The following is a 15,662-nucleotide window of genomic DNA, read 5'->3' on the forward strand; positions in this document are numbered from 1 at the left end:
ACCTTAATCTAGAGGGATCTATGAGTCTCATATTTTACACCTACCAACAAAGGGTATCCTGCCAGATATCCCATTTGGCAGACTGGCCGGCGTCCCTGATGTAAATGTGGGGCTACAGAAATGAGACCCCCAGGGACCTAGTGCGCATGAGCTAACTAGCAGGGGGCAGGGATTAAAATGTGTTCCCACATTAAAGATTGGATACAGGTAATTGTGACTCAATGGCCTGTACTCAATGTTAAGGATAGGGTTACAAAGATATATAACCTGTGGTAACCCCTATATCCATTGTCTTATAATACCATCTTGATTGTTACCTGATTGCTGGAGAATTGCTATCTGATACTTCTTCCTTTCCCCAACCCAAAACGTTGCCTGTTAATTGTATTACATGTTGTGTTCACCTATTTAAGGAATAAATATACTTTATTATATCTAAGCCTCGTTCAATTCAACCCAGTTATTTGGTGTATTATTATAGCCTGTCACAAAGCTCCCGTCACAGTGATCATGGTCCCAGCCCTGGGAGTGACATGCAAACCCCTTCATACTCTTCCCTGGTGAATGCCAAGGCCAAGGAATGTATGTATGTCCTTATTTATATAGCGCCATTAGTGTACACAGCGCTTCACAGCAGTAATACGTGACAATCATATAAATAACAAATAATACAAAACAGATCATGGGATGAAGTGCTTCAGACATAAATGTAACATTGTGGAAGAGGAGTCCCTGCTCCGAAGAGCTTACAATCTAATTTCTAGGAAGAACGTACAGAGACATTAGGAGGGCGTTCTGGTAAGTGCGTCTGGAGGGGGGCAGATTCTATGCTAGTAACCTCCGCCAGTTCTTTGAGCGTTGTTATCACGTATCAGAAAGCCTCGAATATCTGCAATAGCAAAATGCCCAAAACTGGCGAGGAGCCAGCGACGGGATGTCTGCCTGTCTCTAAAGGGCTCACCCGGCGATCTGCAGCACAGAGAGCAGCACAGAGAGAGCCGCCTCTCCAAACACATATTTCGCCAGTGATCGCACGGTTTTAATAACAATTTTAATACAAGTGTACGTGAGCAGTGGGTCTCTGGAGCAGAACCGTGTTGATATCTAGTTGTATTTAGCCAGTCCACCTGTAACTGCTTATTGAGCAGCTTGTGGGAGGTCAGTCCCTCCTTTCCAAGGGATATAATCTCCCAGTAAGGTCCCTGTAAATTCACTTTACTTACATGTAAGTATCTTCACTGGTATATACCAGTTTTTAACTGCACTAAGTTACATAAGCTTATGCTTAGTTTATTAACCCCTTCAGGGTATATTTCACAGAACACTAGTATGCATTTAGCATAGGGACCTGCTACTGAGACTTACCGTGACGTTGGTTAGCAAGCTTGGCATTGTTTGATCAAAGGATGTAACCAGAAGTCTCCTTTGTCTTACAGACTTAGGTGTCACTTTGTATATTTATTTCCCCATATATTGATAGCCCAATGAGAGAAGCGCAGGGATTCGCTTTGTGCCTGATCATAACAGTGGCTTATGTGGCTCACTGACACACGTGGCTTTGTACTGACCAGGATGGGGTCCCGGATAAAGAATATTGGTGTGTTGTTCCCCACAAGGTCCCAGTTGCCATGCTCTGTGTAAAACTTCACTGCGAAGCCACGGGGGTCTCTCACTGTGTCGGGGGACCCAGATTCTCCAGCTGTGGGTAAGAGTAATGAGTATCCGTTATCTCCACCGTACAGACTGGTGATTAACCCTGTCCCGACTGCTGGATATGCAATGTGCGCACAGTAACACAACGCGCTATTTACACACGCAGAGTATCGTCACTTACACCAGGGGGGCTCAGGCCAGGTTTTCAGGATATCCCAGCTTCAGCACAGGTGGCTCAATCAGGCCCTGCTTCAGCACAGGAGGCTCAATCAGAGGCTCAGTCTAAGACTCAGTCTAAGTCTAAGAATGAGCTTCTGATTGAGCCACCTGTGCTGAAGCTGGTGTAACACCCCTTCCCTCCTCCCCAGGGAGATTCGGATGATACAGGTGTTACAGTGCTAACCTGTTAGGCTTACAAGAGGCCTGAGCCTCCGCGCTTGGGGAGCCTGGAGTGATGGGTGCAGCGCCTCCACCCGTGAGGATCCCAGCGCTGGCGGGATAGCCCCTCACGGGAACAGGTATACCTATAGGGTATACCTCAAATAACCACATTCCAGACAATGTATATGCAACACACTTTACTATGGTCCCATAGTACTCCCCGGAATACAATACATACACAATAAACAATCTCCGGTAGGTAACAACAACCCAATTGTCCCCCAAAAGTACTGAGGGTGCCCTGGGCACCTAGAACGCAATGTCCAGCAGAACAATCCCACCCAGAGATATATGTGAAGGCAGCGCTGCCCTCCCCGTACACCATGGTATGCTCAGAGAGGCCGTCTCCGTGATCCCACGATGCAGTGCCTCCAGCCTGTAGAGGGAGAGGGGGGGTTGGCCCGGTATTAAAGGGGTTGCACCCCATATGGCCACCCCCTGACCTCACCAGGGAGGCAAGGGGTTGACTGGACTGCGGTCCAGGAATGTGGTTTACACCTTGTCATGTCATGAAAATGTATGTTCCCCTGTTCCCATGTTTCATTATAATCCTGTATTTTAATGTTTTAAAGTGCATTTCTGTATCTCCAGTTCTGGGGGTCGCAGAGAGTTGATATTTCGCCAATATGTGGAGTCACTGTAGGCATTAAAAACTGGCACATTTCGACCCACTGAGCCCACCAGAATGGAACTTATTAATATGTGTAGATATTAAAGAGTATATGTATGGTATTTTGGATCTGTTCTGAAAATGCAGACTCCCTCTGCTATGCTAATAGGTCATGAAGGGCAGCCGGCTGATTGAGCCTAAGCACTGTGATCAAAAGTTAACTGCCCTGATTGTTTACACTAAGTACTAATCAACAGACCAAGTACTAATCAACAGACTCTGCCACGCTAATTGTTACCTGAGGGTGGAGAATCATCAAACTGGAGTGGTTTGTAAGTGTTATGTCTACACCTACAAACAATGCAGATACTTCATTTGGTAGACTGGTCGTCGCCCCTGATTTAATTATGGGGCTACCCATAGAGTCCCAGTACACATGGGCTAATTAGCTGGGGGGCATGGGTTAATCTGTGTCTCCACGTTAGGGATTGGATACAGATAATTGTTCACCAATAGTCTGTATTCAATGTTAAGAATAGGGTTACACAGGTATATAAACTGTGTCAACCCTACAGATTTAAGTTGTGCTTCTGATACCATCTTGAATGTCACTGGATTGCTGGAGAATTGCTAGCTGATACTTCTCCATCCCCCAACCCTAAGTAAGTGTTACCTTCTTGCCTGTTAACTGTACTATATTGCTGTGTTCACCTTTTTTAAGGAATAAATATATTTTATTATATCTAAGCCTCGTTCAGTTCAACCCAGATATTTGGTGTTCATTATATCTTGTCATAAGCTACCGTGACACAGCCCTACAATACGCCACTGCGGTGTAAGGGGAACTAGCTGGGGCCTACGGGGAACGGGTCTGGCCTAGTCCAGGGGGCTTGACCAGCCTTCTGCAGCATCTTTTTATTAACGTAATAAGAGTGTTAGGTGCAGAGAAACAAGAACGCAAATAACATCTCTGGAGCCTGTGACACGTACACACAGCTATATATATTGCACACTGGGCTCCTGGGATTCACTTCTCTGTTTCCTGATCATCAACACCTAACTCATTAAAAACCCTCCTGCATATTCACTATGTTAAATGCACTTATTGTATTATTTCTCCCTGTACTGCAATGTCTGTTTTACGTAGCACTATGTACATTGTTGGCGCTATACAAATATTCATACAATATCCCTAAACCTCTCCCAGCCAGCCTCCCCCAGCCAGCCTCCGCCCAGCTAGCCAGCCAGCCTCCCCCAGCCAGCTTCTCCCCATCCAGCCTCCCCCCAGCCAGCCTCCGCCCAGCCAGCCAGCCTCCCCCAGCGAGCCTACCTCAGCCAGCCTCCCTCTGCCAGACTCCCTCTGGCAGCCTCACCCTGCCAGCCTCCCCCAGCCAGCCTCTCCCCAGCCAGCCTCCCCCCTAGAATGTCACATCACAGCCGCCACTTACTTGTAGTAGAAAATCGAACGGCTATTGGGGTTTTTTTGCCGATTGACTCAAACACTTTTGCTTTGCAGTATTTGGTGATATCGTTAGTTACTTCGAAATAACCAAAAGCTCCTGCAAAAGAAATACATTTAATATATATATATAGCATAAACACTGTATAAGCCTTTCCTTGATATATATATATATATACTAGCTGAGAGACCCGGCGTTGCCCGGGATGTAAATGCGTAATAGGTAGTATTATTTATAAATCGTGGAACAATAGGTGACTATTTGTTGGAAAGGTTGGATAATAATATTGAAAAGAAAGATGGAAGAAAATGTAATACGATGTTGTATAAAAATGGTTTATTGTAACCACACCACAGTACAATGTATATTTTGGTGCCATAAGTGATGTCAAAATGTGAGGCGTGTGTCCTGCTAGGGTGTGAGGCGGCGGGTGGCGCGTGGGTTGTGAGTGCTGTCTGCGAGTGGGGGTCCTGCTAGGGTGTGAGGCGGCGGGTGGTGCGTGGGTTGTGAGTGCTGTCTGTGAGTGGGGGTCCTGCTAGGGTGTGAGGCGGCAGGTGTCGCGTGGGTTGTGAGTGCTGTCTGTGAGTGGGGGTCCTGCTAGGGTGTGAGGCTGTGGGTCAGTGATGTCGGTGCGTAGGGGCGGGAGGCAGCAGGTGTGTGTGGCGGCAGGTATGTGTCGAGTGTGGCGGGTGTCTGTTGAGTGCGTGCAGTGGCTGTGAGGCGGTGGGTGAAAGGCAGAGGCGGCCGGAGTAAGGGCGGGTGAAAGGCAGAGGCGGGGGTGGGGAGGCGGTAAGGCGGGCAGGAAGGCGAAGGGCGGCGGGAAGGGGAGGAGGGGGTGGTGGAGGGGGGCAAGGGGTGGAGGAGGGGGGCAAGGGGTGGAGGAGGGGGGAAGGGTTAGAGGGGGGGGAAGGGTTAGAGGAGGGGGGGGAAGGGTTAGAGGAGGGGTGGAAGTGTGGGAGGGGGTGGGAGGGGAAAGGGGTGGAGGGGAAAAAGGGGTGGAGGGGAGGGGAGCGGAGGGGGAGAAGGGGGGATGTGGTGGGAAGGGGGAGGAGGGGGAAGGTGGGTGGAAGGGGGAGGAGGGGGGATGTGGTGGGAAGGGGGAGGAGGGGGGAGGTGGTGGGAAGGGGGGGGTGGTGGGAAGGGGGGGGGGGGTGGGAAGGGGGGGGAGGTGGAGGGAAGGGGGGGAGGGGGGAGGTGGTGGGAAGGGGGGGGGAGGTGGTGGGAAGGGGGGGGAGGGGGGAGGTGGTGGGAAGGGGGGGGAGGTGGTGGGAAGGGGGGGGAGGGGGGAGGTGGTGGGAAGGGGGGGAGGTGGTGGGAAGGGGGGGAGGTGGTGGGAAGGGGGGGGAGGTGGTGGGAAGGGGGAGGAGGGGTGAGGTGGTGGGAAGGGGGAGGAGGTGGTGGGAAGGGGGAGGCGGTGGGAAGGCGGGGGGTGGGAGGCGGTGGGAAGGGGGGTGGGAGGCGGTGGGAAGTGGGGTGGGAAGGCGGTGGGAAGGGGGGTGGGAGGCGGTGGGAAGTGGGGGGGAGGCGTTGGGAAGGGGGGGAGGCGGTGGGAAGGGGGGGGAGGCGGTGGGAAGGGGGGTGGAGGCGGTGGGAAGGGGTGGGTGGAGGGGGTGGGAAGGGGGGCTGGGAGGCGGTGGGAAGGGGGGAGGGGAGGCGGTGGGAAGGGGGGAGGGGAGGCGGTGGGAAGGGGGGAGGGGAGGCGGTGGGAAGGGGGGAGGGGAGGCGGTGGGAAGGGAGGGGAGGCGGTGGGAAGGGGGGGAGGCGGTGGGAAGGGGGGAGGGGAGGCGGTGGGAAGGGAGGGGAGGCGGTGGGAAGGGGGGGAGGCGGTGGGAAGGGGGGGAGGCGGTGGGGGGAGGCGGTGGGAAGGGGGGGATGGGGGGGGAGGCGGTGGGAAGGGGGAGGGGAGGGGGTGGGAAGGGGGGGGGAGGCGGTGGGAAGGGGGGGGAGGCGGTGGGAAGGGGGGGGAGGCGGTGGGAAGGTGGAGGGGAGACGGTGGGAAGGGGGGGGGAGGCGTTGGGAAGGGGGGGAGGCGGTGGGAAGGGGGGGGAGGCGGTGGGAAGGGGGGGGAGGCGGTGGGAAGGGGGGTGGAGGCGGTGGGAAGGGGTGGGTGGAGGGGGTGGGAGGCGGTGGGAAGGGGGGAGGGGAGGCGGTGGGAAGGGGGGAGGGGAGGCGGTGGGAAGGGGGGAGGGGAGGCGGTGGGAAGGGAGGGGAGGCGGTGGGAAGGGGGGGAGGCGGTGGGAAGGGGGGAGGGGAGGCGGTGGGAAGGGAGGGGAGGCGGTGGGAAGGGGGGGAGGCGGTGGGAAGGGGGTGGGGGGAGGCGGTGGGAAGGGGGGGATGGGGGGGGAGGCGGTGGGAAGGGGGAGGGGAGGGGGTGGGAAGGGGGGGGGGAGGCGGTGGGAAGGGGGGGGAGGCGGTGGGAAGGTGGAGGGGAGACGGTGGGAAGGGGGGGAGGCGGTGGGAAGGGGGGTGGGGAGGCGGTGGGAAGGGAGGGGAGGCGGTGGGAAGGGGGGGAGGCGGTGGGAAGGGGGAGGGGAGGCGGTGGGAAGGAAGGGGAGGCGGTGGGAAGGAAGGGGAGGCGGTGGGAAGGGGGGGAGGCGGTGGGAAGGGGTGGGGGAGGCGAAGGGGGGTGGAGGGGAGGCGAAGGAGGGTGAAGGGGGGGTGGAGGGGAGGGGAGGGTGGAGTGGAGGTGAAGGGGGGCGGGGTGGAAGGGAGGTGAAGAGGGGGGGGGTGGAGGGGAGGTGAAGAGAGGGGTGGAGGGGAGGTGAAGAGGGGGGGGTGGAGGGGAGGTGAAGGGGGGGAGGTAAATGGGGAGGTGAAGGGGGTGGAAGGGAGGAGAAGTGGAGTGAGGGGAGGTGAAAGGGGGTGAGGGGAGGTGAACGGGGGTGAGGGGTGGGTGAGGGGAGGTGAAGGCCGCTCACTCACCCGTCCGGCAGGTCCCACGTGGATCTGAGGCGGGAGGCAGCGTGTTGTGGCCACTCCCCCACTGTGTCCCGGGCGCTCGCTCGCTCCCCCGCTGACTGTAGCGGCGCCGGGGGGGGGGGGGTATCGGGGAGACACTGACACTGGAGGGGAGGTGAAGGGGGGGTGGAGGGGAGGTGAAGGGGGGGTGGAGGGGAGGTGAAGGGAGGTGAAGGCCGCTCACTCACCCATCCGGCAGGTCCCACGTGGATCTGAGGCGGGAGGCAGCGTGTTGTGGCCGCTCCCCCGCTGTGTCCCGGGCGCCGCCATCTTGGGTACTCGGCGCCGCGAGGCAGCCTGCCTGGCCACTGGCTGTTCCCCCGCCGGGGAGGGGTGAGTTGTAGCGCCGGGGAGGGGGGGCATGTATATGTGTGTGGGGGGAGAGGTGGGAGATATAGAGGGGGGGGCTCGCACGGCCGCTGACACTGGGTGGGGGGGGGGGGGGCGCTGAAGGGGTAATAATAGTGTGTGTGTCCCGCTGACTGTAGCGGCGCCGGGGGGGGGGGGGGGGTCGGGGTGAAAGCGCGGGAGACACGGGGAGAGGAGGAGGTGCGCGCGGGTGCTGCTAACACTGTGAGCCCCCCTAATGTATGTAACACCCCCCCCCCCGTGTGTGTGTGTGTGTGTGTGTGTGTGTGTGTGTGTGTGTGTGTGTGTGTGTGTGTGTGTGTGTGTGTGTGTGTGTGTGTGTGTGTGTGTGTGTGTGTGTGTGTGTGTGTGATGTGTCCTTTGGCCCGTCACTCCGCCTCAGGCCAATGAGAGGTGTGCGGGGGCGGGCGGCCCAAGGGACCAATGAGATTGCCGCTAGGGACGCAGACATACAGTGCTTTCAGAAATATATAGTAGATAAACTTTATTTTATATAGCGCTTTTCTCCCTATGGGCCTGAAAGCGTCACAATGACAGTATAGCGCGCTGTACGCAGCACATGGGAATGTTACAGACACGGTCCTGTGGAGCTTACACTCTGTGTGTTTTTGATGCCTGAGGCACAGGGAGATAAAGTGACTTCCCAAGGTCACAAGGAGATTCTCGCATATACTGTATATAATTTTATATATATATAACCATTGGCGCATCTCACCGGCCCCCTTGGCATGCACCACCCTCTCAGGGATCCGTTCCCGGCTGAAATGAGCCATCTCCTCTGTGAAGATGACATCCTGCATGAGCAGGGGCCCCCGGGGGCCCACGGTCATCACACTCAGCGCCTCTCCGATGGGAATCCCAGCTGCAGTGGTCAGGACATCTTGCTGCGGAGAGAGAAACCCGTCAGTGTTCTTATAACCTAACAATACCGCCGTTATTCTTACACCACAACGCTAACGTTCTGAGGCCCAGAGGTCTCGTCACTCAGTGCTGTCAACGAACCTTATTTTCCCCGGGGTAACACATCTCTCTCTGTCGCGCTCTCTTCCCTTCCAGCAAAACCCATATATCTGGGCCTGGATGTGAGTAACGCCACATTCAGCTCTGACCTAACGCGTCACTGCGGTAACCATACCGGCGCTGTGGGGATCGGCGCTGTCACAGGGAACGACTCTTTGCATAAATTAACGCAAGGCCTCGTTACGGCGGAAAGCTGCACTTTGCGCATCGTTACTGAGTTTTTAATATCTCCGTTAGCATTTCACCTAAGTTAAAGCCTCTTTGGGCGTAAGTATGTTATACTCTGATAATAAAACCAGTCCGTGCAGTTATAGAGAAAGTTAAAGCATGATGGGACATTTCTTTATTATAAAACAAATGTGTGTTATAGAATCATGTCCCTCCTGTCACCGTGAGGCCCCTCCTGTCACCGTGAGGCGCCTCCTGTCACCGTGAGGCCCCTCTTCTCACCGTATGGCCTCTCCTATCCCTCCTGTCACCGTGAGGCCCCTCTTCTCACCGTATGGCCTCTCCTACCCCTCCTGTCACTGTGAGGCCCCTCTTCTCACCGTATGGCCTCTCCTACCCCTCCTGTCACTGTGAGACACCTCCTGTCACTGTGAGGCCCCTCCTGTCACTGTGAGACCCCTCCTGTCACCGTGAGGACCCTCCTGTCACTGTGAGGACCCTCCTGTCACTGTGAGGTCCCTCCTGTCACTATCAGGCCCCTCCCCCCCGGGGTTCCTGACTCCCACTCCATGTCTTCTCTGGAAACTAGCGAGGAAGGTTCCCGGATCCTGCAAACCATCGTCTCCTCATCCAGTGCACGTACTGACCCTCTCAGAAGTGCCCGGTCACCCCTAATAGACTGACACTGATTCCTAATGACTATTTGATGGTTAGCTCTTCTGCCAAATTCCCTAGCGAGACGTTCTTTTCTCTGCACCTGTATTCCCTGACACTGTATGTGTGTGTATATATATATATATATATATATATATATATATATATATATATATATATATATTCACACACACTGTAAATCTGTGCTCAGGGCCAGACTACGGGCTATAAGAAACTCCTTAATTTCCGTGTTCCATCAGATGGATGGGTTTTCCAAATGTGACATTAATAATGCATGTTTGTTGTGTCACATTGCAGTGACTCCGTCCCCTCCCTGTGACACCCATTGGAAAGCTTCATACAGGCGGAGTATGTAATATGTTTACACCTTATAGAGGTATACATCCTTCATCCCCACAGATGTCTGCGTTTGGAGCCGACGCCCTTCTCATTTCTCGCTGTAATCCCGCTGAGGAATTTGCGCTGTCACAAGGTGAGCAATGCTTTGTTTGCAAAGTATTAATGGCCCATTTGGCTCGATGGGTTTAACACACAACTCTCCAGATTTACAGAGGAATTAACAATATATAGTAACACTTCAAAATCGTATATAATCTGCGTGTGTCATCCATGTGTGAACAAGTTCAAATATTCACTTATACCACGCTTTCTACACACAGTGTCACTAAGATGTCATGGTACCAACATATAACCTGTCACACACAGTGTCACTAACATGTCATGGTACTAACATGGGACCTGTCACACACACCGTGTCACTAACATGTCATGGTAATAACATGGAACCTGTCACACACAGTGTCACTAACATGTCATGGTACTAACATGGAACCTGTCACACACACCGTGTCACTAACATGTCATGGTACTAACATGGGACCTGTCACACACACCGTGTCACTAACATGTCATGGTAATAACATGGAACCTGTCACACACAGTATCACTAACATGTCATGGTACTAACATGGAACCTGTCACACACACCGTGTCACTAACATGTCATGGTACTAACATGGGACCTGTCACACACAGTGTCACTAACATGGAACCTGTCACACACAGTGTTACTAACATGTCATGGTACTAACATGGAACCTGTCACACACCGTGTCACTAACATGTCATGGTACTAACATGGAACCTGTCACACACAGTGTCACTAACATCTCATGGTACTAACATGGAACCTGTCTCACACACCGTGTCACTAACATGTCATGGTACTAACATGGGACCTGTCACACACAGTGTCACTAACATGGAACCTGTCACACACAGTGTTACTAACATGTCATGGTACTAACATGGGACCTGTCACACACACCGTGTCACTAACATGTCATGGTACTAACATGGGACCTGTCACACACACCGTGTCACTAACATGTCATGCTACTAACATGGGACCAGTCACACACACCGTGTCACTAACATGTCATGGTACTAACATGGGACCTGTCACACACACCGTGTCACTAACATGTCATGGTACTAACATGGAACCTGTCACACACACCGTGTCACTAACATGTCATGGTACTAACATGGGACCTGTCACACACACAGTGTCACTAACATGTCATGGTACTAACATGGGACCTGTCACACACACCGTGTCACTAACATGTCATGGTACTAACATGGAACCTGTCACACACACCGTGTCACTAACATGTCATGGTACTAACATGGGACCTGTCACACACACAGTGTCACTAACATGTCATGGTACTAACATGGGACCTGTCACACACACCGTGTCACTAACATGGTTACATAGTTACATAGTTACATAGTAGATGAGGTTGAAAAAAGACGTACGTCCATCAAGTTCAACCTATGCTAAATTTAGACAACAGATACTTTATTTTATATCTATACTAACTTATTGATCCAGAGGAAGGCAAACAAAAAACCCCATTAAGGGGAAAAATGAATTCCTTCCTGACTCCAAGAATTGGCAATCGGATTAATCCCTGGATCAATAGCCTTCCCATGTATACTTATTTGGTATATCCCTGTATACCTTTCCCATCTAAAAAGATGTCCAACCTTTTTTTGAACAAATCTATTGTATCTGCCATCACAGTCTCCATGGGTAATGAATTCCACATTTTAACTGCCCTTACTGTAAAGAACCCTTTCCTTTGTTGCTGGTGAAATTTCCTTTCCTCCAACCTAAAGGGATGGCCCGAGTCCTTTGTACTGCCCGTGGGATGAATAGTTCTTTTGAAAGCTCCTTGTATTGTCCCTGAATATATTTGTATATAGTTATCATATCCCCTCTTAGACGCCTCTTTTCTAATGTAAATAAATCTAATTTAGCTAGTCTCTCCTCATAAGTTAGAATGTCCATCCCCTTTATTAATTTGGTGGCTCTTCTCTACACTCTCTCTAGTTCCATAATGTCTTTTCTTAGGATTGGTGCCCAAAATTGTACTCCATATTCAAGGTGTGGTCTTACTAATGCTTTGTAAAGGGGCATAATTATGTTTACTTCCCTTCCATCCATTGCCAGTTTGATGCAAGATAAGATCTTGTTTGCCTTTGCAGCTACTGCATGACATTGGGCACTATTGCTAAGCCTGCTGTCTACAAACACTCCTAAATCCTTCTCCATCAAGGATTCCCCCAATATATCTCCATTTAATTTGTAAGTCGTCTTTTTATTCTTGCATCCCAAATGCATAACCTTACATTTATCTGTATTAAACCTCATTTGCCATTTACCTGCCCACGTTTCCAGTCTCTCCAAGTCCTTCTGAAGAGAAATTACACCCTGCTCTGATTCTATTACCTTACACAATTTAGTATCATCAGCAAAGATGGAGACTTTGTTCTTGATCCCAACCCCAAGGTCATTAATAAACAAGTTAAAAAGCAGGGGTCCCAGGACCGATCCTTGAGGTACTCCACTCAAGACTTTAGCCCAACCTGAAAAAGTTCCATTTATGACAACCCTCTGTTGTCTGTCCTTTAACCAGTTTTCAATCCAGGTGCATATATTATTACTGAGTCCAATTTGCTTTATTTTGTACACCAACCTCGTGTGTGAAACCGTATCAAAAGCCTTTGCAAAATCTAAGTAGACCACATCAACTGCATTACCCTGGCCTAACGGTACTCACATGGAACCTGTCACACACACAGTGTCACCAACATGTCATGGTAATAACATGGGACCTGTCACACACACCGTGTCACTAACATGGAACCTGTCACACACAGGGTCACTAACATGTCATGGTACTAACATGGGACCTGTCAAAAAACACTGTGTCACTAACATGTCATGGTAATAACATGGGACCTGTCACACTCCCCGTGTCACTAACATGTCATGGTAATAACATGGGACCTGTCAAACTCCACCGTGTCACTAACATGTCATGATACTAACATGGAACCTGTCACACACCGTGTCACTAACATCTCATGGTACTAACATGGAACCTGTCACACACACAGTGTCACTAACATGTCATGGTACTAACATGGAACCTGTCACACACCGTGTCACTAACATGTCATGGTATTAACATGGAACCTGTCACACACACCGTGTCACTAACATGTCATGGTATTAACATGGAACCTGTCACACACACCGTGTCACTAACATGTCATGGTACTAACATGGAACCTGTCACACACACCGTGTCACTAACATCTCATGGTACTAACATGGAACCTGTCACACACCGTGTCACTAACATGTCATGGTATTAACATGGAACCTGTCACACACCGTGTCACTAACATGTCATGGTATTAACATGGAACCTGTCACACACACCGTGTCACTAGCATGTCATGGCACTAACATGGAACCTGTCACACACAGCGTGTCACTAGCATGTCATGGCACCGCACTTAAATGCAGTTAATGTTTTCAGTGACGGCAAAGCTCCTTGGACACATTTTTCGGAGGTTTACGGTATAATGCGGCTACATGACAGGAACAGAACCAGTTTCATCGTATGTTGGAGCGTTACACTTCTCTGAGTGACATCACGCTGACCCACCTGTCAATCATTCTTATCAGTGGTCAAAGGACCTTAAGCAGCGTCCCTGTGTCTGATTAGAGATTTATAGCACAATTTCCCCCCGAGTAACAGCACAGATCCACCACTGATTCCCATATAAAGAAAAGGCCATTAGCAAAAACTAGATCTGCCATATGTTCCCCACATCCCAGATCAGCGAGCTGTCACCACGGGCTCATTAAAGATGTCACCTCCAGTGTATTATATTATAAGTAAATGAGACACATAGATATAGAGAAATAAACTAGTCAGCTGTGTGTTACACGGAAGGGCTTCCTGCTTAAACATATCCCAGCAAGGAACTACAGTACCCCAACATCTATCTGAGCTCATTTAGTGAGAGAGAGAGAGAGGGGGGGACAGAGAGAGAGGGAGGGGTGAGAGAGAGAGAGGGGATAGAGAGAGAGAGAGGGGTGAGAGAGAGAGAGGGGTGAGAGAGAGAGAGAGAGGGGATAGAGAGAGAGAGAGGGGTGAGAGAGAGTGAAGGGGGGACAGAGAGAGAGTGAGGGAGGGGGGACAGAGAGAGGGAGGAGGGGGGGGAGGTGAAAGAGTGAGAGCGAGGGAGAAGTTGAGAGAGAGGGGTGAGGGATAGATAGAGAGAGAGAGGGTGTAGAATTGGGTATCATGCTTTGCAGTATAAAGGCAGCTTTCCTACCCAACGGATGGCTGAGCATCTCTAGAGTAATAAAGTAAAGCACTTTGCAAATGAAACGCCCTATATATAATGTATTATGTATGTCACAAATCATTATTACTGTATATTCATTGATAAACGAGCCATACAAACTATAATAACAATAACCATTTGAAGGTGTCTTCTTTCCATATAGATCTCCTGCTCCATCACCTCCTTGAGCCTTACCTCAGGTCCATGGGTCTCCTCCGTGCGCTTCTGCTGATGGGGAATATAGATGCACCTGCTGGCCATGATACACTGTGAGTACTGGTGAACCACTGTGAGTACTGATCATCCAGTGTGAGTACTGATGTGACCTATTAGTCCATAGTCACAGATGTGTTGAATTTATAGACGGATGACACCTGGGCACCTCCCTCCTCTCACACATGTGCAGGATACAGCAGGTCGCTTGGGTTGGAATCCATCCCATTATAGTATCAGCCTGACACTATACAACAAGGAGGATCCTTGTACTATTAATAACAGGGAAACTCCTTAAACTTCTCCCCTGCATCCTACTGTGTGCAGCACAGAGAAGGATGAGAGACTCAGGTCCCCAGTCAGAAGGTTGTGAAGCTGTTTACCGACTGCAGAAGAGATCAGCTCTATTCAACTGAATGGGACAAAAATCTTCTCCAGAGCAGTTAAGCAGCTTCACAGTTGTAGCCAGGACTGGTTCTTGTCTACCAGTTTGCCCTCCCTGGCAGTAAGTCCTGGTAAGAGCAGGCCTGCCAGTACTTAACATGGGGTTTCCCCAGTCCCTGCAGTGCTCTTGAGTGACAGGGGAAGAGGTGGAATCAGGCCTGGGTTGCCCAATCCTGGGTCAGACCTGGTTCCATCCTTCTGGCTGTACTTAAGGGGATTGCCGCCCAAACTTAGTCAGTGCCTCTCCCCACTTGAGAGAGGCAGGTTACACAACGCAATATCCAGAAGAACGTAGCGTGCCGCCAAGGAGAGCGGGTCACAAAAAGTTAGTAAAAAATATTCTTTATTCGTCCATCATATACAGAAGTGTAAAAACCTCCTACATGTTTCGTGCGTAAAGCACTTTATCCAGGAGTGCTCAGTGGCAGCACGCCTCAGGATCAGCACAGGAGGGGAGTACTCCAGAGATGTGAGTAAATAATCCTTATATAATATTGCGTCATCTGTGTGGTCAATGGAGGTCCAGGGATCATCCCAATGAGGGGTGGAGTAGTGGGTTCATTCTCATTGCCCTGCCCCTTCAGGGAATATAGGTCTCGTTAAGGACTGTATACCACTGCAATACTGGACATTACTGCAGAAACCCCCGGTACCAGTGCTATGGAGTTATATGTATGAGGAATTATAATATGATGTGGATCCGGCATTAGAGCGCTTATACTGCAGAGAAATCGGAATTGAGGTCACACAACAGGTTGTCTGAACATTGAGCCTTCTCTATTCCTCTTCCCCCCCGGGGGAGAGTGAGTGTGCACCTTTCACCTGCCTCTGCTAGAGGGCCAGGGAAGAGCTAGGACTGCTGCCGGGGCCCTTGACCCGTAGTGCAGGTCCAGGGACCATCCTACAACTGGATATCCAAGCCGGAGACAGCAATG

At 51.4% G+C, this 15,662-nt stretch overlaps 1 protein-coding gene across 1 annotated transcript in view; it reads right to left on the reverse strand.

The window, feature by feature from the left end:
• The window catches only part of LOC142464213 (catalase-like), a 204,931-nt gene extending 190,511 nt beyond the window's left edge, over nucleotides 1-14,420 (reverse strand). Inside the window, exons 1-4 of the mRNA XM_075567579.1 lie at nucleotides 14,266-14,420; nucleotides 8,207-8,375; nucleotides 4,153-4,263; nucleotides 1,569-1,699 (exon numbers count right to left, since the gene is read on the reverse strand). Coding sequence (XP_075423694.1) covers nucleotides 1,569-1,699; nucleotides 4,153-4,263; nucleotides 8,207-8,375; nucleotides 14,266-14,331 — 477 coding nt within the window. The 5' untranslated portion in view covers nucleotides 14,332-14,420. The remainder of the gene's footprint in view (nucleotides 1-1,568; nucleotides 1,700-4,152; nucleotides 4,264-8,206; nucleotides 8,376-14,265) is intronic.
• Between the last annotated feature and the right edge of the window lie 1,242 nt (nucleotides 14,421-15,662).

This window comes from Ascaphus truei, chromosome 12 (assembly GCF_040206685.1).
Source record: "Ascaphus truei isolate aAscTru1 chromosome 12, aAscTru1.hap1, whole genome shotgun sequence".
Classification (NCBI taxonomy): domain Eukaryota; kingdom Metazoa; phylum Chordata; class Amphibia; order Anura; family Ascaphidae; genus Ascaphus; species Ascaphus truei.